The 24,549-nt window shown below is 42.2% G+C and overlaps 1 protein-coding gene across 1 annotated transcript in view; it reads right to left on the reverse strand.

Annotated features, from left to right (window-relative positions):
* Positions 1-20,385, reverse strand: part of plcl1 (phospholipase C like 1) — a 92,061-nt gene extending 71,676 nt beyond the window's left edge. Inside the window, exon 1 of the mRNA XM_089003396.1 lies at positions 19,648-20,385. Within this exon, the coding sequence (XP_088859522.1) occupies positions 19,648-19,818 (171 nt within the window). The 5' untranslated portion in view covers positions 19,819-20,385. The remainder of the gene's footprint in view (positions 1-19,647) is intronic.
* Positions 20,386-24,549: the final 4,164 nt, after the last annotated feature.

The raw sequence follows: 24,549 nt of genomic DNA on the forward strand, positions 1-24,549 counted from the left end.
TGTGAGCTATCAGTGCATTTAAGGCTTTCTGAAGTATATGATGAGAAACGAAAGTATAGCAGAAGATAAAATGTTGCTTTAGTTGTGATAGTATTTATTTAAAAACTGGACACTTGTAAACATGGGTTGATAGGTTGATGGGTTTAGTGATACTTGCACTATATACAGTTTTTTATGAACGGTTTTGCACATTTACATTTGCACATTATACAGTTGACATTTTTATTTTGTTATGCTTAGAATATCTTGTTTTCTATCCTTTCACCCCACACCACATCCCGTTTCTAATTGCTGCTGTGAACTGCAAATTTCACCATTGTGGGATGAATAAAGGTTTTCTGATTCTGATTCTGAGGGGGGGAAAGAGCATGTGAATGTACACCTGAAATGTTGTGTCACCCTGGCCACCCGCCGAAAATATTCTGGCTATGTCTTGGTGGAGAGCACCGGTGGATGTTACAAGTTGATGGAGTCGAAATAGAGGTGACATTGATGAATTACAGATTACCAAGAAGCAAAAGATTGCTTTTTTTCAGTGTGAAGTGCAGTGCAAATATCCTTTAAGTTGTCTGATGAAGTGGATTGAAGCTAATTCCAGGCTACCTGTTCGTACTGAGAAGAACAGTTAAAGAATCCATTTTATCAAAATAAAAAACATCTATGTACAGCTATCACAATATCCAAACATGTTGGGCCCATATTGACATTTCAAGTACTGTTACTGATAAATGAAACGCAAATCTCAATTGTTGTCAAGCGTTGGACCCAGTTTTGTGAGAACAAAATATCCCGCAGCAGCCAGACAAGGCCATTCACCATAAAAACAAGCTTGAAATTCCAGATCATATTGCCATACACACAAGAGTGACCTAATTAAACTTTGCCTTTTGTTCTATGCACACAGACAATGCTGCGGTGGCAGCACAAAAATCCAATAATGTGATGTAAACACCACGTTATTGATGCTCGTTTTGGTGTTTGGCTGAGACGCCGATAGAGGAGTGCAGAGTTGCATAGTTGGATTCCGGGCCTTTCTGTGAATCATGGTCATAGGTTAGTGTCATGTCATTTTTTCCAAGGTATTCTTCGGGCACCGTGCCTTTGGTAATCCGCCAGAAAGAATCTATGATTATGTTCTATGGAACTGCCCCAACGACTTGTTATCAGATTAAGGAAGATTTGTGTTCATGTTTTACAATCTGTAACTCGTGTTTCCACTTGAATGACAATGAAGAAAGCAAAAAAAAAAAAGATTAAACCTGCAAAACATGGTTCACAACAAAAATTATCTTTACGTTCAAACTACTGTACATAATTTGTCAGATACAACTAGTGTTTTGTTGTTTTTCCGTTTTAACATGAAACTTGTTTGATATTTTTTTGCAAATTTATATTAACAAAAACAAAACAAGTCATTAACATCACAAAGGACCTTCATATTTCAGCTTTACTGAGTTACACTGCATATTGTAAGGTTTCATCAATTCTTGCGGTTTTGTGTGTGATCTTATCAAAAGCACGGTACAAGATGTTCCTGAAAGATGACGATAACAATGCTTCGGGGTAAGAAGGCAGGCAAGGGAGCTATTGATACACACTTCAAGTTGTATTGAGCCTACAGTAAGTACTGTACACTGACCTTCCTCACCCTGCATGTGGCCACTGTTGGACTTCATGCTAATTAGCCTCCCATGTTCCCATGAACACCGCAGGATGCTTTGCATGGAAGGCCTCAGTCATACATAACAAATATTAGCCTTCGATGACTGTTTATAAACCAGAACACACAGTACGGGAAAAATAAAACTTGCCCATGTCACCAATAATCCAGTAAAAAGTCATTTGATCATCTGGTGATACACTTACAGGTCATCAATAAAGTGCTTACGATTCCTCAGTGTCAAAGTGCAAGAGCTGAACTCTTGCTTTAGCCTGAGTGAGACCAACATAGCTGGAGAGTCTACTAATAGAGAAGGATTAATGACAAAACCCATTACACTTCCTTCGTCTTCACTAAAACATGCTTAGGTATATGTCATCTATGAAGTGAAGTCATACACAGAGAACATTTTTTATTGCAAATAAGTCAAGGGAGGCATCTATTTCTCAAAAAGGCTACATTCCCACAGGTGGATGCCGCACCCAACAACTAATTGGAACACAGCGTTTCTTTGAGGTCACTATTCAAGGAAATACGACTCAAAATGTACACAGTTCTTGCTTCGCACAATAATGAGTGGACGTTTAGAGAAAATTGGTTGCCAAGAGCAAACAAAGCCATTCTCTGACCAGGATCTACAGTTCAAGCATGCTAGCAAGCTAAATCTGAAATATGTTTTTATTTTGTTTCTTATTTATGTTGTGACCACAGTCATAAGGGGGGGAGAAATAACCACAACATAAACTGAAGGTGTGGTTGAAAACCAGTTTGGTTCTTTTCTCAACTGTACAAACAGGACTAATTAAAAACAGACAAACCACACTGGCATCAAACGTTTTCACGTTGATGTCACAAAAGGGTTATGAACTGGTCAGAGTAATTCTGAACATGAAACCATCATGCATGAAATCATTTGAGATCTTCATACAAGTCGCACGATACTTTTTGCCTATCTGCATCTTTTCAACCAGAAATGATTCATGACTTCATGAAATGGTTATTCCAGTGTGAGCGTCTGGGCAAGTTTTTGAGTGCTTTCATTTCATATTTGTGTGAAGGGATGTACAATTACTAGTGATGTGTTTATAATAATACATTTCAAGTGCCAGGGCGGCCCGGCAGTCGAGTGGTTAGCACACCGGCTTCACAGTGCAGAGGTTGCCGGTTCGTGTCCCGGTCCGGCCTCCATGTGTGGAGTTTGCATGTTCACCCCGTGTGGGTTTTCTCCGGGCCCTCCGGTTTCCTCCCACACTCCAAAAACATGCATGGCAGGCAGATTGACCACTCCAAATTGTCCCTAGTTGTGAGTGTGGGAGTGACTGTTGTATGTCTTTGTGTGCCCTGCGATTGGCTGGCAACCAATTCAAGGTGTCCCCCGCCTCGTGCCCGAAGACAGCTGAGATAGGCTCCAGCAACCCCCGCGACCCTAATGAGGAATAAGCTGTACGGAAAATGAGATGAGATAAGATGAGATTTATCACTTTCCAGTCACAGGATTTTTTTTTTCTGTGGATGAGCAGCGGGAGCCACACGTGCCAGCCTTCGTTGACATGACATGACAATCAGAGGATCAATTTTACTCGTGGAAGCCGAAGATTAGGATACAGGTCATTAAAAATATTAATGACCACGATGCCGCCGCCGCGTTCTCGCCACCTTCACCGCGCCGCGTTCTCCACATCGCGTTCTCACCGCCGCATTCTCGCCGCCGCGTTCTCGCCGACGCATTCTCGCCAACGCGATGCCGGCGACACGATGCCGCCGATGCAATGCCACCGATGCCGTTAACGTCACTGCGGTCCCGTGCGGCCGGGGAGAAGGCAACCGGTCGAACACCGGCGACCCAGACCCAGACCCACGCCCTCCCGCCACGTCCAAATCACATTGTTTGCAAGTCATTTAGCACTCTAGTTTAGTCTCTTTAATTTAGTCTCTATTCAATATTTTGAATGGATTTTGACTTACGACCATTTTGACTTATGACCATTTGGTTGGAACGTGACCCATATGTCATATAAATCAGATGTTACCTGTATAACATTGTGTCCATAAAGATTACGGGGTTAGCCATTACTTATCATATTTGTGCATCAACGTCTTTAATTTCACCTCATTCCTATGCGACAGATGACTCATTCACGTGTTTTTTTAATCATATATGGAACTGTAGCTACACCAACTATGTTATCACTAATTAGTTATCATAAACATAAAAAGTAGACCAGAGACAAATAGCAAGAATTTGTGTGTTCCTCTACAGTTTATATCTGTCCTGCACGCAAATAAAAGTTACCTGAACCCTTTTCAAACCACATCAGCTTGGGCGCTAACACAACCACAGATACAGATATGCATGCACACACATACCAGTATTGACCATGTACTAAAATGTAAACATTTAAACAAATCATATTTATCCCACCTAGGCAGGTCAGATCATACAAAGGTATTCTATGTTACTTGAATGAACCCCATCCCAGCTGCCCTTTTCACACAGTACAACAGAATCCACAATGTTAAATAAAAAAAACAATCTATTAAACAAATATTTTCACTGAATGTAAAAGTTATTAATATCTAATAGCAATGAAATTAATAACGCATCGAAATTACGAATGCATTACATCACACAATTACAACAGACCATGTTCACAGTTTAATAATCCGACAACATGTCGGATTATTCAGCCTTTCTCACGACTCTCCATTCATTCATTCATTCATTCATTCATCCATTCATCTACCGAACCGCTTTATCCTATTTAAGGTCGCAGGGGGTGATGGAGCCTATCCCAGCCGTCTTCGGGTATGAAGCGGGGGACACCCTGAATTAGTTGCCAGCCAATCGCAGGGCACCCAGCGACAAACAACTCTCACTCACTCACCCTCACACCTAGGGACAATTTAGAATGCTCACTCAGACTGCTATGCCGGTTTTTGGAATGTGGGAGGAAACCAGAGCACCAGCAGAAAGCCCAAAAAAGGTTTCCAAGTATGTATAGTATGACATTGCTAATTTTTGCCTCGACTCTCTCTCGTCACATTTTTCTTGTATTTTCATTTATTTTTTGATTGTGATATTATTCTTGGTCTGTTTTATAATGCATTAGATTTACATGTCCTTTTGTGACAAGCAATTTCCGTTTATATTTGTACTTGTCTTTTGCAAGCATTTTTGGTGCCTTCTTTTATTATGGTTCTTCGTTATCAGTGTCTTTTGTTGTACTTTTGTCCTTGTTTTTCCTCAATACGGTAAACATTTCATCATCCCTTATCTGTATCGACAATTTTGGAAACTGATTCTTTACCAGAGGACTCCGGAACAGTGACAAGCAGTATATTTGTCGAAATGGAACTCCTCAAATCATTTCAACATATAGTAGTGCTTTTGATATGCAGATGCCACAAGATGGTATGAGAAAAATACTACTATTATTGCTTGGGCCAAATCACCAAATCAACAGCAAATAAGTAACTTTTCAGAAATTTCAGGAGAAAAGCTGAAACAAAAAATGCAAATGCAAAAAGAACAAGAATTCCCAACCCCTGATCATCTGTGAATGGAGTGGAAATAAAGACTAACCCTTGCAACAGTGCATCAAAAATACTGGAGAGTTTCTTTTGAAAAGAAGAACTACACCAAATTCAAAATGTACCTTTGCTCTCTCCCCAAAGTCAGCTTGAGTCGGATCCATCTTACGCACAAACTCAATGAGGATCAGTGCTTGTCACAAGTGGATGGTTGCATGATGCTCTGTGACATTAAAGTGTGTGGCTCCATTTGTCCATTCATGAACACAGTAGAGCAAATACAATATTTGATGTTTTCTACTACATTTCGTATTATGTACAGTTCATTTTTCTTAAAAAAAAATCAACGTTGTGCATGCAATACTTTTTTTCTTTGTCAATTTTCAAACCCCCGCTTCCCCTCTTCTTTGCTGCTTAAATTGTAAATTTCTAGATTGTGAGACAAATAAAGGTTTTTATCTTGTCTCATTTTATCTGTTCTTCCTCTCCCACCGAATCTAAATTGTTGCTAAGGACCAGTTGTTGTTTGTGTATACGCAGGGAGAGGGTGCGAGGGCTTTGCAGGAATGCGGGAATTTGTTTAGCTCATTGGGGTAGGAAACGTCCAACCTGATTTGTCACAGCATTAAGGTTCACATGAACTCCAGTTCATCCAAAATATTTTTTTAAATACATATACGAACGTTTTGGTCAAGTGGAAGTTGACCAATCATGCAGTGTTATTGTAATAAATTTAGTTTTGCAACAATACCACACAATTAGTCAATGCTGCTTTTTTTCCAACTTAACGTTTATTATGATTTCACAGGTCCATACAGTCAATGAAAAGAAAAAGCATACAACTCGCTTCTACATCTATTAGTACTCTGGAGTAGTTCCATCTTAAAATAACCAAAACTAGGTGAGTAATACAATACATGTAAGGACTAGTAATGTACTCAATAATACAACTATGTAACCATTTTTATACTATAATAAAAGGAAAACAAATGAAAAAAAACAGAAGAGAGAAAAAAATAAAAAAAATTAACTAAAAAAACCGTTGCTTTTAATTGGTTTATAATCATAGTTTTCAAGTGTCAAACAAATATCCATCCATCCATTTTCCAATCCGCTTCATTCTCACAAGGGTCGTGGTGGCCGATAGAGCCTTTTCAAACAGCCTGCCACGCATGGTTTTAGAGCCAGGATCGAACCCATGATCTCTGCACTGTTAAGTCAACGCACCAACTACTGGACCAATAGGCCGCCGTCATACAAACATTTGAATTGCTTGGTCACTTCGTGATTCATGACAGATTGTACACAGGAAGCTACTTTGATGAAAAAGGACAAAGCAGCCTCTTGGGATATGAAACCGTTGGTTTAAAAATTTAATGTGTAAGGCAACTCATCTTCCTTCCAAATGTTGAACTTATAACTTATTTTAACACTCAGGTGGCAGTTAGCTCATTCACTGCGATCTCCGAATTTATTTGGGAATTGAAAATATGATGTGGAGCGCCATTTCCAACTTTGTTCAGGTTTTGGTTTTTCCTGCAGGGGTGCCATAAAGCGATGGTATGACCTCTGGTAATATTTTTCCACTAGGGGCCAGCATTTCCCTTTTTTCTATGTTACCACTTTGTTCCAGCTTCAGCTGTTGTTAAAGCTCTTTATAAACAAATCTGTATGTATTACATTGGATTTTGGACAGCCACCCTCATTCCAAGCTCATATAACTCCAGACCCATATAATTTAGGAATAAACTCTTTTTTCTGATGAAAGAAGCGAGGCAATGGTTTCTTCCGCTCCATTGAATGTTTATATAGTCCTAAACATATTCTGTGAGCCTGCAATTTGAATGACAATGACAAAAACCTTGGCACTGGAGTGGACACATTTTTGCACATCGTCTGCCGAGTTAATATATATATGGTTAAGATATATAGAATTAGTTAATATTCGGATGTTATTTTTCTAAAAATCGTGTGTGTTGTTAACTCAATTGATTTTCCATTGTTCGAGGAATAAAGGTTTTTTATTGTTATTGTTGTTATTCTTATGCTAACAAATAATGTGCAGTACTAATGATTTTTTAAAGACTTGCATTGTTTACACATCTCTACATATTTGCAGTTCGTCATTACCAAATGTATCTCTCCGTAGATTTTAGGGTGGAATCCATTTTATTCAGTGTAAAAAGAACCACCAATGTATCATTTTATGCTTGGCTATCATATTGTGATAACTAGAGGAATATTTTTGGATAGTGTCAAATTGTTAGAATTAGTGCGATGATGATATGGGTGTGGGGGGGCTCATTTTAGCTGATTATTTACAGACAATTACTTTTATACGTGAAGGACTCGTGCTATATATTTACATAATATTCATGTTCAATTTCCATCCACAGTTCATGATATGACAATCTGACTGGTACAATGTCTTATCCTGTCTGTCCAATGGAAAAAACTGGTGAAATCTAAACAAATGTTTTTTTTTTCTCGACACAGCAGTCTGACCCACAACCACGGGAGCCTGTTACATCATCCTCTCTGTGTGTGTGTGTGTGTGTGTGTGTGTGTGTGTGTGTGTGTGTGTGTGTGTGTGTGTGTGTGTGTGTGTGTGTGTGTGTGTGTGTGTGTGTGCGTGCGTGCGTGCGTGCGTGCGTGTGCACGTATGTCAGCTGTGCGTAGCATTAACCTCGGGGTGGATAGATCGGGGGAAACTCCAGAGACTGCATGTCGGCTTGTTTTGTCCTTTCCAGTTTCAGCCCGCAGGGCAAGACACACATACATACACACGCACACAGACACACACACACACATCTGTCAGGTTGTCATCCTCTTTTCTACTTCAGATCCACAAAGACAGAGAAGGAGAGTGCGTGAATTGGTGGTGGTGGTGGTGGTGGTGGTGGTACAAGGACGAAGTGAGATGCGTTTACAGTGGTCAGGACAGGAAGTGATTTGCAGATAAACAACTTGTTGTCTCTCAGTTGTCCTTGCCGCACTACAACCTTAACTTTTTTTTTACTCCCAAATCCTCTTTTAACCAATGGTGTTTTAATTCCATGTCATAAGCGAGGAAGGGGTGAAGGTAAACTTTATAAACCTAACATAAATTGCATTAACATCCTGATACAAGAACCAAACACGCTTTCATTCCCAACCTCATTCTCCTGCAAACATGATTACATATTATCTGCTCAAACACAAAAAGCGACATCATATTTGCATTTGACGTAGCAAAAACTAAAAGTGTTTTTTCAGTTTTTTAGAAAATGAATGAATAAAACGTCTGTGTAAGCTCTCAGTCGTACAGGAGTGGTCCATCGATGAAAAGGTTTCTTCAGTCGGCATCTGTACTTCTTTGAAGGTGTCGGACGTTTCGCTTCTTATCCAAGAAACTTCGTCAGCAACATAAAGTTTTACTGGTAGTTTAGGCCCTATATATATATCCCTACTGTCAGACATGGCGGTGCCGGACTCTGCTATGATAGGTCCCTGCTCTCAGGTCGGTTTAATGAAGGATTTTCATTCCTTCATTAAACCGGTTTGGTGAGGTGAGGTTCAATTTGGATCGTTCATACAATAGCCTGCTTAGATAACATATGATTAGTAATACTGATGAGGTGATACCGGTCGAAGTGGGGAAATCAGGCCAGTCGTTAGTCAGAATGAAAGGAACTATCAGTGGAGCACCTGCAGGGAGTAGTCATCTGCTCCCCCCAACCTGAGAGCAGGGACCTATCATAGCAGAGTCCGGCACCGCCATGTCTGGTCAGTAGGGATATATATATATATATATATATATATATATATATATATATATATATATATATATATATATATATATATATATATATATATATATATATATATATATATATATACGTCTGTGTAAGCTCTCAGTCGTACAGGAGTGGTCCATCGATGAGAAGGTTTCTGAAAAATTACAAAGAGTCCTTTGGCAACATAAAATTCCTACTTATTTCAAACCGATAAACACGTTAAGGCAAAAATTAGTGCATCCAAAAGATAGGCTACCAAATGAAAAACAAAGTAATGTAGTTTATTCCATACATTGTAAGAATGAAAATTGTAAAGAGCAGTACATTGGGGAGACTCAACAAATTCTCAAAAAAAGACTTTATCAACATCGCAGGGATAATACTAGTGGGCCTCAATCGGCAGTACATTTGCACCTAAAAGCTACTAACCACTCATTTGACGACAATGAGGTTAAAATCTTAGCGAAAGAACATAGATGGTTTGAAAGGGGGGTAAAAGAGGCGATTCTTATAAAACAACAAAATCCTTCATTAAACCGGTCTGGTGGTGTGAGGTTCAATTTGGATCGTTCATACAATAGCCTGCTCAGGCAAAACAGGTTAGGCAACTTTCGCAATGCTGATGAGGGTCGTTATGCTGATGAGGTGATACCGGGGGGAGTGGGTGTAATAGGCCAATCGTTAGTCAGGAATGTAGGAACAATCAGTGGGGCCACAGGGGGGGGTCCCGCGCCTCCCCCAACCTGAGAGTAGGGACCTATCATAGCTGTGTCCGGCGCCACCAGGTATGGACATTAGGGATATATAAATGGGGCCGATACGACCAGTCAGACTTTAGTTCGCTGACGAAGCCTCTTGGATAGGAGGCGAAACGTCCGAAACCTTCACTTTTGTACAGATGACGGCTGAAGAAACCTTCTCATATATATATATATATATATATATATATATATATATATATATATATATATAGGGCCTAAACTACCAGTAAGACTTTAGTTTGCTGATGGAGTTTCTTGGATAAGAAGTGAAACGTCCGACACCTTCAAAGAAGTACAGATGACGGCTGAAGAAACCTTTTCATCGATGAATGAATAAAATGAAATTAAGTTGAAGGGCCAAAACAAACATGCGAATCAAATCTCTGAATATGGATGACACCGATTCACTGTGACCTAAAGGGAAAAGCCCAAAGGAAAAGAAGAAGAAATGAAGTTGAATGTTCACAATCAGTCGCAACCATTGGAAGCATTCAAAACATTTTAGTCATGAATGAAGCTCACATCCATGATTATGGAAACTATCAAGGACCTCTCAGTGTTTGGTTGAATGGGGTGGGGAACTTTTCAAAGTCGTTCATTACGCATGAAGTATTTTTTAAACTCAAACAAATGTATACATAAAATTGCAGCAGGTTTGGCACAACTAAGGTAGGGTAAGATAACTGATTAATGATCATTAAAACTGTAACACAGATATATTATTTTTCAACTGGTAGGCTGACATATACTGCCTTGTGTTCAATTTGCATAAGACTAACCAGAACGGAATGTGAAAAGAGAATATGCAGGTATATATAATGTTGCGCCCTGTGATTATGTAAAGTGATATCCTCATACATGACAGAAGATGCTTTGTCCCCAACAGTCAACAGCTGGGATGACCTGATGTGACTGCACCAGCAGCAGCATGACACCAACTCACACTGGGCCCTCAGTGGCCAGCATTGCTTTGCATGCATCCATGCACTAGACGCACACACGCAGACACACACACACAAACATACACACACAGTCATCACTGTTGACCACGGTCCACGAGGTCCACAAGTAAACAAAAAAGATTACTCTTTGCCTGGCACTGAGGGAGATGATACAAGAGCTAGACTGAATGCAATAAAGTGAGAAAAAGTAAATAAGGTATATAAGCATTCAAAAGGGCATAACAGAATTTGGAATTAAGACGCTCCCCAACTTACAAGTGAGATACGTTCAGAACGGTCATTTGTAAAGTGAATTCATTCATAAGTTAATTCAGTGCTATATTTTGTATGATAAAGTAGTTTTTTGTTCACCATCTATCATCGTCACTGATATTTTTATCACTGAACTTCGTTTAACACCGAACCAGAAAAGAAACAAGAATTTAAACCGAACAGAATGTATCTTATAAGACTTATATAAGTGTGTTTAAGGTTTATATAAGTATGTTTAAGGCTTGTATAAGTAACCTGTATTGGTTTGTACCGAAAAAATAAACATTTAATAAAATATATGCTTTATAAAGATATACACACAACTGGAGAGAATACTATATATAGTATGTTATGACAAAAATGTTTCTATCGACCATTGTTCGTAACTCGAATGTTCGTAAGTCGGGAAGCGTCTCTACTATACACTAAAATAAAATAGTAAAAAATAAAGAACTAAATCCACAAATCACACAACAAACAAATAACCAACATGTCTGTCTGTGTAAGCTCTCAGTCGTACAGGAGTGGTCCATCGATGAAAAGGTTTCTTCAGGCGTCATCTGTACTTCCTTGAAGGTGTCGGACGTTTCGCTTCTTATCCAGCGAACTAAAGTCTTACTGGTAGTATAGGCCCTATATATATCCCTACTGTCCAGACATGGCGGTGCCGGATACTGCTATGATAGGTCCCTGTAGCTCCATTGATTGTTCCTATTGTGCTGACTAACGACTGGCCTGATTGCCCCACTTCCCCCTGACTGCCCCACTTTCATCGAAATAACCAACATGGAATGCAAATACAATCCCAGGCTTGGTTGAAGCTATTCACATGTTGTTAGGAGGTTAGAATTTGTTGAATGATTGTGTAGAAATTAAAATAATAAAAGACCCACGAAAATTTAGACTACAAATGAAACAAGTGAAAAAAATGTGAAAACAAATCATTAATCAAATACTATCTATCTGATCTAATAAAGAATTTAAAATGTCTGGTAAAATGTGTTTTTGTACAAAACCGAGGTCAACTTTAAGTCTTCGGTATGGTTAACCTTTGGATGTCCATCCATTAATTTTTTGCAGCCGCTTTTATCGTTACAATGGTCATGCTGGAGCCTATCCCAGCTATCTTTGGGCAGTCAGTGGGGGACACCCTGAACCAGTTGCCAGCCAACCACAGTACACACACAGATGAACAGGCATCTATGCTCACACTCACACCTCGGGACAATTTTTCGAGTGTTTAATCAGCCTGCCATACATGTTTTTGTAATGAAGGAGGAACCTGAAGTAACTCACACAGGAAGGCCAGAACTGGAATCGAACGTGGTACTTGTACACTGTGAGGTTGATGCGCTTGCCACTGCATCACTGGGCCACTCACTTTTGAATGTGTTTTCACAAATATAAAATACACCAATCTCAAGTGGATGGATGGATGGATGGATGGATGGATGGATGGATGGATGGATGGATGGATGGATGGATGGATGGATGGATGGATGGATGGATGGATGGATGGATGGATGGATGGATGGATATAGACTAGGATATAGACTAGGATATAGACTCACAAATAGTCCACTGAAGAGAGCTTCCAAAGCATCAGCTTGTTTTTAGGTTTAGGAAAAAAAGGCCGGTGATGGTGCTTGTATGTATCATACGGGGAGTATAATACACATTAGCAACGTCATTTGATCTATATCTGAGGCACTGAAAATGGTTCCCTCCCTTAAGTGTCACCCATCTTCAAATCCAAGGCCCATGCCACATATCGGCAGATGGCTTAACGATGCAAGATGTTTCAGAGAACATCCACCCTCACATGCCTCCTCGGCATCCAAAACCCTGTCAGAGTGATGTCATCAACGTCACACTGCCCTCCTACCAATTGCTTGAGCTGGTGACATTTGAACACACACAAACATATATTTTATCACATACTGAGCTACTAGTAATCCTCAAGTGACTCAATGACAAAATGATTGGATTACCACAAGCCCTTTTAAATTCAGTCTAGAGTTTATTTCAAGGACGTTTGTCTTATCCACACAACCACAACAACAGAGCATCATATGTGAAGAACTCTCTCACAGTCTGTGTTCTGTGCCCTAATACTGTACTTGTTAATCCCGTGCTACCAGTAGCTGTCGCCATATTTGCCTGCTGGCAGTTTCCATGCAAGCATGGCAAGCTAATTGAATGATGCTTCGTTGGCTCGCATGGATATGACAGACTGAAGCTGAGCTGCGATGTTTAACCCTATTGAGATAAGCATTCCTGCGCAAATTACACAAGCCGATGCGGTGGAATTTCCATCGTCCTACGCAGCTGCTTACTCATAACAGGATTTTCCTTCACATTCAGTTTAATTTTTGGGTTAATTGCATTGCTTGGACAATTATGATTCTGTTAAAATAGAATGCATGCTTATTCCTAAAACTGAAGGAATTACTCAATTTAGCACCCTAATTTTTCACCAGTGAACGCAAGTGCTACTAAGGCTAGAACCCCCGCTCCCTTCACGCAGTGGAAACACATGCACACACACACGCACACACACACGGACACACACACGCACGCACGCACACACACACACACACATAGTGCATAGGGCTTTGTTGTCCACGGAGGGCACCAATTTGCGTGAAAGGCCACATCGCGACATCGAGTGGGCATGTCATGTGTGAACACAGATGGAATGTCATATTGTTTTTGCAAACATAAGCTAAATGTCTCAGGTAACAAAACATACAATTATTTCATGAAAATTAAAGACAATTTGCATATCAAGCCACCTCAGAACTCGGCCAGCATTCCATTTTGTATTATGGAGAACCGAATTGGACCATTTTTTGGAAACTTTGAGTGGTTTCAAATGGTGTTGGCCATGTTGCACAGACGGGAACAGCAAAAAAGTGTTCATAATTCATCGAGTTACGTAAGATCAGAATCATGTTAAAACATTCCTGAGAGTCTGAGTCAGAGTTGAGAAGGTTAGAGAGCCTATGTCCAATGAAAACGACTGCAGATATTGTCGAAAATTGTGAGATTTCTTCATAATAGTCTGTATTTCTTGACCTTGGCAACGATAACATTCTCCATATTGACGTGGCTTGCAAAGGAAGCGATGATGTCATTGCCACTTCTGACAAACTTGAAACATGAATTACAGAAAAATCTTTCAAAATTTATGAAGATGCTACTTGCCCATGCCTTTATTTTCATGTTTGCATTTTTAAAACCGACACAAACAATTCTGCGGGCGCATGCGGTGTGTGTATGTGGGTATCTCAGACATGCATGTTGTCGCAGTAACGCAAAACCAGCTCAGAGATTTTCCCTGCATTGCAACCCTTTCTCCTGAATAGATTTCCTTTAAAGGGCAACTGCACACATTGTACGAAAATCTTGTAGCTCAGCGCACAGAGTACCATTAAGAGCTCCTTCCAACAGCTCATCTACACTGAACAGGGGTTGTAAAATGGCACAAGATGCATGCAAGACTGAGTGCTGGGATTGTATATTCCTATTTTTTTTTTGTTTGGGTGCCGATAAAGCACTCGCCATGGCCAGTGGCAATGTTTTTTTTCCTTTCCACAAGGGGCAGCATTTCCCTTTTTTCCATGTCAGCACTTTGTTTCATCTTCAGAAGTTGTTAAAACCCGATATGAACCAATATGTATGTATTGCATTGTATTTTGGACAGCCGGCCTCATTTCAAGCTCATATAACTCAAGACGCACATAATTTAGGAATGAACTATTTTTTTCTGAATGATAGAAGAGAGTCTAAGGTTGCATTGAATGTTTATGTAGTAACTCAATATTTTGTGGGTCCTGCAATTTGAGTAAAAATGGGCAGCACTCCTCCATGGGCAGCACGGTATTGAGTGATTAGCAAGCCGGCTTCACAGTGGAGAGCTCATGATTTCAAGACTCGGTCCGGCCTCCCTGTGTGGAGTTTGCGTCTCCTCGGGCCTGCGGGGCATTTCTCCGGGTCCTCCGGTTTCCTCCCACATTCCCAAAAACATGCATGGCTAATTGCGCACTCTAAATTGTCCCTAAGTGTGAGTGTGTGTGCGGACAGTTGTTTGTCTCTGTATGCCCTGCGGTTGGCCGGCAACCAATTCAGGGTTTCCCCCGCCTAGCACCAAAGATGGCTTGGATAGGCTTCCGCACACCCCGCGACCCTAATGAGGATGAAGTGGTACTGAAAATGGATGGATGGATGGATGAATGGATGTTTCCCCCATTGCAGTTTTAGATTGTTTTAGATTTTGTTCCTGCTGACTTTATTTTAATACAATTACTCAAATACAACCTGCTGCTCCCTCCTGCCTGCTTATTTTGGGATCCACAACCGCCATCACCACCTTGCAAACCGCGACAATCCCCGCCCCCCACTTTCAATTTTGCTGCTGTTGCAAATTTCCCCATTGTGGGACTAGTAAAGGCTTTCTGATTCTGATTCTAATTCTGAAACCACTAGGCATGAATGTACAATCCAAAGTACAAATTCCAATTAACAATAAATACTTAATGACATAACAAAATGTATAATTGCTAGTTATGAAAAGATGGTTACAAATATAGAAAGTATCTGTTATTTTTTAAAGTAAAGTTTATTCCTTTAAACATTTGTGTTTATTCATTTATTTAAGGTATTTTTGTTGTTGTTGGTTTCATTTTTGTTACTAGTACCTTTGCAATGTTATTTTTAATCATTTTGATTTGTATTCACAAACAGCAACGATCACATTGATTTATCTGATTGATGTTTATTTTTCTATTTTTATTTGATTAACTATGCTTTACGTGTGATAAGCCAAACAAATAAATCACCTAAATAACACTTTGAAAAGCCAATTCAATCACAAAATACACATTTAAACTTATGGCTGGTCATGCAACCAGATCATCTCCTCCAATTGACAGTGATATGACGCGGTAACACCTCACAGTGGGTGCCAATGGGGCAACATTGTCACAGATGACTGAGCCCATCACCGACATGGCGCCTCTCACCGCCACTTTCTGTCAACGGAGCTGAGAACAGCGGATCTGTTCATCTGGCTCTTGCAGATGGACGGGTTGCTGTCACGGACCGTTGATGGGGTATTATGACGACGGATGTTTTCTTTACGTGTGAAATGAGCCGAAATGGTCTGAAACACCTGCATTAAGAGCAGGCATCATAAATTGATGTCTTGATGATTTTGACGCTTTTATAATTCTTGCGGAATTATTGTGTTGTAAAAACATGGAGAACCTCTGCAGGCATAATGGAATTTGCTCCTTGGCATCAACCAGCAGAGGGTACAGTTAATTCAGGCCGAGCTTGTTTGGAACCTGATCAGCCCCTCAATGGGACGGGGTAGTGAATATAGCACACAAATGCTCAACAAAACAAGAGCTCCTCCTATGTTATGGTGCGCAACAATGTGAGCTGCAGGTCACTTACCAATTTTCTGTCCTGTTTCAAGTCACAATAACGATTTACAATCAATAAGAGAAACATATATTTGCTTGATTATTGATTCCAAAAATGATCTGAGCAAAGAGCAAATTTAAAATGTGATCAATTTTTTCCTGAAATATTTCAGGCCATTTTTCTCATTTTCTCACCCCACAAGGAACTATGAATTCTGCTCTTTACCAGAGAATCCGAAAGGAGAATGTTCATCCATTCGTTCAGGGGTCGGGAACCTATGCCTCGCGAGCCATATATGGCGCTTTTGATGATTGCATATGGCTCACCGAAACAAAATCCATATTCTCGCTTTTTTGCTGTTCATTTCCTGTTTGGGCAGCAGTTGGCAGAAAGCGCAATTTTTATTTGATGATACTGAGCTAGATGGCGGAAAGCGCAATTTTAATTCGATGATACTGGACGTTCATGTTGAAACAGGTAAACGCCCCTTTTAAATAAACCCGACGAGTAAAAAAAATGACGAGTATCGTACACTTCTGGTTGAATGGACCTAAGAATTCGCCTTTGTGGAGAGAAAAGGTTCTGATTCTAATTTGCAATGAAACAATACCATCGATTAAACAGTCGAATGTTAGTGGCACTTTGACAAGCCCCATGCTAACGTTAGCATCAATATACTTATGCGAGAGACAGCAGAAAGCAAGTGTGGAAGCTAATGAGACATGTGCAGGCTAGCTAGCAGTAACTTTGCGTATGGACCCGGCAAGTTGACTTTCATTCCGATCGTTTGGCTGGATTTTTACCAATCACGAGGAACGGAAAACCATTCATGGTGAGTACTATCACAAAGTTATTTTATACAATACATTCTGACACTGCTGAAAAGTGAGTGTGTGTGTGTGTGTGTGTGTGTGTGTGTGTGTGTGTGTGTGTGTGTGTGTGTGTGTGTGTGTGTGTGTGTGTGTGTGTGTGTGTGTGTGTGTGTGTGTGTGTGTGTGTGTGCGTGCGTGTGTGTGTGTGTGTGTGTGTGTGTGTGTGTGTGTGTGTGCGTGCGTGCGTGACTCTCACTGAAAAACATTTCTAAATATTTTACTTTTATGGCTCTCTTAGTCAAAAAGGTTCCCAACCCCTGCATTAGTTCATGACCTTATAGAAAAGCCGACTTAGATTGTGCAGCAAGAGAATGATTGAACACACACCAGCAATTAAAACTTCTAAATGTTTTAAGAAGACATAACAAAGGTTTTGCAATGGCCTCCTCAAAGTTTGTACTAAAATGCTGTGGCGTGACCTTAAAAAGTCTGTTCATGCTTTAAAAAAAAAAATCATAAAACCTTTACATACACTGGCGCAGCGATGAGAAAAACTCCAGTTTTGGAGAACTTGTGATTTCAGTCATTGCTGCTGAGGGTGGCTGCAACTTGTTTTAAGTCAGTGGGAAAGGTTACACACGTTCATTCATTTTCCGAAATGCTTCATCCATAGTAGGGTCGCGGGGGGTGGGTAGAGTCTCTCCCTACTTTCTTTGGGCAATAGGCAGGGGACACCATAAAATGGTTGCTAGCCAATCAGAAGGCACACATAAATGAACAACCATTCACGCCCACACCCACACATAGAGACAATTTGGAGTGTTCAATTAGCCTGTCATGCATGTTTTTGGAATGTAGGAGGAAATAACAGAACCTGGAAAAAAAAACACGTAAGCATGGAGAGAACATGCAAACACTACACAGGAAGGCCAGAGCTGGGATTGAACTAGGTACCTCTGCACTGTGAACTTGGCATGCTAACCACTCAGCTACCAGGCTGCGCTAGCCTACACAAAGCGTGATGGAAATAAACAGTATTGGAAAATGGATGTATGACAAACAATAAAGCGGGTTTCTTCAAATAGCAACCCTTTAATCTGGAGCCATTTGCAGTAATGTGTACATACAGTAGATCTCTCTGTTCTGGATTGAGTGGAGCTATATTGGTGACAAATGAGGATCTGACATGAAATGTAATGATGGCCAAACATGATCCGCTTCCCCACTTCCTCACCCTTCTTCTTACTAACCTGTGACGTGAGTACGGATGAATGTGAATGTGGCCACCTTTAAAGAGGTGGGAGCTTTGGAACTGGACCACCAGACAATAAACATTACCAGGGTTAGGCTACCGAGGCCTTGTGGGCCACATGTAGCCAGTAAGAGCAGTTGATCAATTCCACCCTTACAGGCTTCAAATAAATTAAGCATCAATGACACACATTGTAAAGATAAGGGCTAGTCAAATTACACCATTTGGCAACATTTTCATCAATTACCAAAGTGCACATTGGCCCACAGACTAAAGTGCCCCCATACAGTATATGGCGCACACATCAATCTCAAAGTCTCACAACAAAATTTTACATTCAAAAGAAACAAAGTTAATTAATACTTCACATTTTTGCATCCATTTTGCAAAGTAAGAGCAGTTTTGAAGTGGCTACTCACTGTTTTAATCTATCTCCACAATTTACCGCAGTACGATACTCCCAGAAAGAGCATGGATCTCAGACATTCGTGAATTACTGGATCGTATTTGTTTCAAAAATGTGAAATTAATTTTTATGTTGTCCTGATAAAACACAAAGTTGGTGATACATGTTTTTATAAAGCAGCACTGTCGGTCGGTGTCTTACGCCTGACACCGACCAATATAATAACTTATTTCCACATGAAATAAGTTGGATGAATTAGGATGAATTGACTTTTTTCCCCAAACACGAAAAGGTTTCGACTATGATAAAATTAAACAAGCATGTTAATGGGATGGCTCAGAACCTGCTACTGTTCAATAAAAAACACCACATGTTGAGCATGCTTTGGTGGTGCTTACAATGGTTTTAAAGTGGCCCCACATACAAGCCTTGGGGGCTCCTGACATCTTAACCACTTTGCAACAAAAGCACGTATCCCCATATTTTTGCGATATTTCATTATTACACTTTTCTCAGATGAAAACACATTGTTATTATTTGTTGTGGTAGTCGTAGTATACGTTATCAAAAATTGCGACAAAATCATCGTCCACTTAAATGCATATATTTCACCTTTTGGAGGCCATTTAATTCATATGTAAATCAGTTTCTTTTTTGCAACAATGTGTATTGTCGGTATTCAATAAAAAGCAAATCATCTATCACCCAAATTTTAAAAATGTATATTTTTCAAGTCATAAAGATTTTTTTTTGTCCACGAACTCAACTTAGATAAAATAAGTCATATATATGTATGTATTCTTACCTTTATGATGCTGCTACGACGCGGCGTTGCCTTCACGGACTCAAGTTGAATGGTCTCCGGGTCCTGATCGCCCCCGCCGGGAAGGACGACACCACTGCGCCGGCCGCGGGACACTCTAGCTAGTGTAGAGTCCGACGCTCCGTCGCTGCACAGTCCATCACGTTCGGACATGCTGATGCAGCTCGTGTCGGTGATTTGAAAAAGGAAATGAATCAGCCGATGGAAAGTTTGGCTCGGTTGTGCTTGAATGCCATTTAAATGTTCAAAGAAAGAAGAACGATTAAGCGTGTGTTAGCGAGTGTGAATATGCGCACACGCGCTGTGTTGAATCACAACTACATTGACTGGCTTGAAGTGTTTGGGTCTTTTTGAGCAAACCAGACTGGTGCGCGCGCCCCTGTTGAAGCGCAACAAGTCCTCTCAGTCCTTTATCGTGGAGAGGAGGGGGTCCAAGAGTATGCGTCAAAACCCGCCCACGTCTGTCACGGTGCACTTGCGAGTGGATCCGATCCAACGGGTTCTGAACCCCGCGCGAGGCGATGTGGCGTCCTCTCCGATGTCAACGTGCACGAAGAAAGCCAAGTTGAAACAAGTCGAAAAAGGTGCGATTCTGCCTCCTCTTCGTGCATGGCCACGATTCCCATCGCCCAAAAAATGTACTGCTGGTACCGACTCGGTTGCACGGTTGACGGCACCAGCGAGCGACTTTTGACAGCAAAGCGAAACAATTGACACGCGCCCGCCTCTCCAGCTTCATTCAAACCCCGCCCTAACGGTGACCTCAATCGTGATTGACGTGTATTTTGGCCAATGGGCATGATTCCTCAAGAAATAAGCACAATTCATCCACAACAGTGACGTGCAGTCAGTGGAGGCAGGTGAGGCAGTGCCTCACCTGTCATAATGGAAAGCTGTCATGGAAATATCAAATGAAAAAATAAATTAAACAGTTATATGTATTTAGTGATTTGTACTTTAAAGTTCTTGTCCATTTAACTTCACCGTTTTAGGATTTTTTTCAAAAAAAAAAACATTTACCGTTCAAATACTAAGTAGAGACGAGTGGTGAGGCACCAGCCGGCTGATCCTCACCATGGATTGCGCAATCACTATGCTTACTGTGCTGGCTTGCTCTGCAGTGAGACCGCATTGCTGTCCTTCTGCATATCGCTATTAAAGCGTTCAAACACGTTTCGTATATGAACTAAATTTCTACAGTTTAGCTGGTGTATATAATGTAGAGTCATTGTACATTATAAACACTGTACTCCAGTGTTTATTGTGTTTTATTTTTATCAAAACGCTGTGCGTAGGTGAGGCACACAGTTCTCCCGCCTCATGACAGGCAGGGGGCGCTTGTGATTCCAGAGATACTTCTTACTCCACGTCTGCAGAATAATAGAATTAGAGACAGAAAGCTACAGTAAACAGTTAGCAAGTAAAGTGCAACCCTGCAGTCATTTTTTCGTGTTGCTTGGCCTCACTTTCAGAATGGAGGATTACATATCTAAATTGAAATAATTTTCTAAGCTGGACTTTCAATCGAAGTAGGAGGTAATAATTAAAGGAAGACCAACACCGGAGCTAAAAGGTTTGCTTCAGACAACGGGACAGAATACTCGCTCTTTTCAGGCGGACTGGTACACACGAAAAGGCTGGCTGTGTGGATGTCCAGCAAGAAACCGCCTTTTCTGCTTTTCCTGCCTTCTGTTCTCAACTTGTGACAATGTCTGGACTCAAATGGGATATTGTGACCTGAAAAATTTACAACGGAGCCTCATCAAGAATGAGCGAAGACTCAACATCAGCATCCACAATGCTAAGGTAAAGGAGAACCGGGAGATTTTAAAAGATCTCATCAATGCCACCTGCTTCCTTGCCAAACAACAGCTGGCATTTCGTGGAAATGAGTAAAGGCTCTGCTCATCGTGGCAACTATGTTGAACTATTACATGCTTTCGCTCAGAAAGATGACAGGCTAGCGAGTCATTTTGGGACATCCACTATATTTTCTAGCCTGTGAAACAGAATACAGAACGATTTCATTGAAGCAGTTGGTGATGTCATTAGAAATGACATTAAAAAGGAGATCGGTGCAGCCCCATTTGTTGCTGTAGAAGTAGACGAGATTGTCATTCTCAGCACTGAAAACATACAGTCGGAACAAGACTGATCAAGGACGACTTTGTTCACTGGCAGTGATCTCCGTTGAGACAGAGAGACTTTTAAAACTGAAGAAAGATAAGGAAGGCTTCTACAAAGAAGTTATCGATGCCTTTCTTCATAAGGAGCGGCGCATGGACTTCATTTACAAGTAAAGGTAATGTAGCAGTTGAGGAATGAGAACACACGGTCGATTGGAGTACGTCTTTATTCCAACTGCTAACAAGTAGAAAGAGAACCAAAACGGAAACTGCAGTGAAATATATGTGATATAACCCCGCCCCCTCCCGTACACCTGCTGGGTGAGATGTCTGGTCCTAGTGCCCGCCACACAGCCCCCCCCAGAACACCCAGAAGGACAGTCAAGGCGAAAATCTTGCAGGGGGCTTGACCAGCCTGCCACAACGACTATGCAGCCCGTCGTTCGATGGTGAAGGTGAAATTGCTCGGGCAGGTGATCCGGGTGAGAACTGAGTGGGGGAACGACACTCAACCCTGGCATGCCGCGGAGAGGCTGGAGGTTTTGGAGGGCGTCCGCGACGTGGGACCTGGGCCGGCGAGTCTGTCTATTGAAATGCCCTCCCTTCTCCCACCCATATCGAGCACAAAACTGTTTTCCCCGTGTTCGAGCACTGTAAACGGGCCATCATACGGCGGCCGGAGGGGAGAGCGGTGGGCATCATGACGCACGAAGACGAAACGGGCTGACCTAAGAGCAGACGGAACGAATATTTTGGGGACGCTGTGGTGAAATGGTGCTGGAGCCAGGGGCTCCCCTGGCAAAAGGGGGAAAGAAGGTGCACCCGAAGCTTCAGGCAGAAATTCACCAGGGATGCGGAGTGGCTGACCGAGTACTAACTCTGCCGGAGTGGCGTTAAGGTCTTCTTTAGGAGCTGAACGTAACGCGAGCAGGACCCACGGAAGCCGGTCAACCCAGTTACCGTCCGATAGTGCGGCCCGTAGCGCGGCCCGTAGCGCGGCTTTAAGTGACCGGTGGAAACGTTCACACATCCCGTTAGCCTGTGGGTGGTAGGCCATAGTGCGGTGTACCTGCACACCCAAAGACTGCGCCATGGCCGACCAGAGCTCGGACACAAACTGGGGGCCTCTGTCCGAAGTGATATCGGACGGCGTGCCGAAACGTGCGACCCAGGATGACAGAAATGCGCGGGCAATGTCTGTCGAGGTTGTGGAGGACAGGGGGACAGCTTCCGGCCACCTAGTGGTCCGATCGACCATAGTGAGGAGATGTGTGCAACCCTGCGAAGGAGGGAGGGGCCCGACCAGGTCCACATGGACGTGGTCAAATCTCCTGGCCGGAATCGGAAAAGTTTCGAGGTTCGCCCGGGTGTGCCTGTGGACTTTGGCGCGCTGACATACCACGCATGCAGCTGCCCACTTCCTGACGTCCTTTCTTAACCCAGGCCAGACAAACTTGGCCCCAAGTAGTTTGACTGACGCCCGGACGCCAGGGTGTGAAAGGGAATGAATTGAATCAAAAATTCGCCGACGCCACTCCTGCGGAACCACGGGACGAGTGCGACCCGTAGACACATCGCAGAGGAGAGCGGGACCCCCTTCACACACTGCCACCTCCTCCAGTTTCAGGGCCGTGCCTGCTGCCTTGAGTTCGTGGATGTCCGGATCCTCAGATTGGGCCGTGGCCATCTCTGAAAAATCCACCCCGAGCTGGACTGGACACACGATCGTGCGTGACAGGCAATCGGCCACAGGGTTACATTTGCCGGCCACATGCCGATTGTCTGTTGTGAATTCGGAAATAGCCGCTAGATGCCGTTGCTGTCGGGCCGACCACGGTTCGGTCACCTTGGACATGGCGAATGTAAGGGGTTTATGATCTACGTAGGCGGTGAACCGGCGCCCCTCGAGGAGGAAACGAAAATGGCGCGTTGCAAGATAGAGTGCTAACAACTCTCTGTCGAAAACACTATACTTGCGTTCGTTATCTTGCAGCTTCCGACTGAAAAATGCAAGGGGCTGCCATTCGTTCTCCACAAGCTGCTCAACCACCGCCCCTACGGCAACATCAGACGCGTCGGTAGTCAAGGCCACCTGTGCGGTTGAGATCGGGTGGACCAGAAGAGTTGCACCCGCAAGAGCCTCCTTGGCTCGTTCAAAGGACTGCACTCGACGGGGTCATTAGCCTTCTTTTTTCTCAAGGCGCCGTAGAGGGGTTGTAGGAGGTCGGCTGCGTGAGGAAGAAACCGGTTGTAAAAATTTATCATGCCCAAAAACTCCTGCAAAGCTTTAACTGTGACTGGGCCGGGGAAATTCACCACAGCCTGCACTTTGGCGGGTAAGGGGATGGCACCCTGTGGAGAAATGCGGTGCCCCAAGAAATCGATCTTGGGCAAACCAAATTGGCACTTCACAGGGTTAACGATAAGGCCATGCACATCAAGGCGCTTGAAAACCATCCTTAAGTGCGACAGGTGTTCCTCTGGTGAAGGGCTGGCCACAAGAATGTCGTCGAGGTAGACGAACACAAAATCTAGGCCTCGCAAGACTGAGTCCAACAGTCTCTGAAAGGTCTGTGCCGCCCCCTTCAGGCCAAAAGGCATACGGAGGAATTCAAAGAGGCCAAAAGGGGTTATTACTGCAGTTTTTGGCACATCTTCTGCCCGTACCGGAACCTGGTGATAACTGCGAACGAGATCAACTTTGGAAAAGATCACGGCTCCGGCCAAACGTGCGGAAAAGTCCTGGATGTGCGGAATT

Source organism: Hippocampus bargibanti, linkage group LG08, assembly GCF_051943395.1.
Source record: "Hippocampus bargibanti isolate YZ-2025 linkage group LG08, ASM5194339v1, whole genome shotgun sequence".
NCBI lineage: Eukaryota > Metazoa > Chordata > Actinopteri > Syngnathiformes > Syngnathidae > Hippocampus > Hippocampus bargibanti.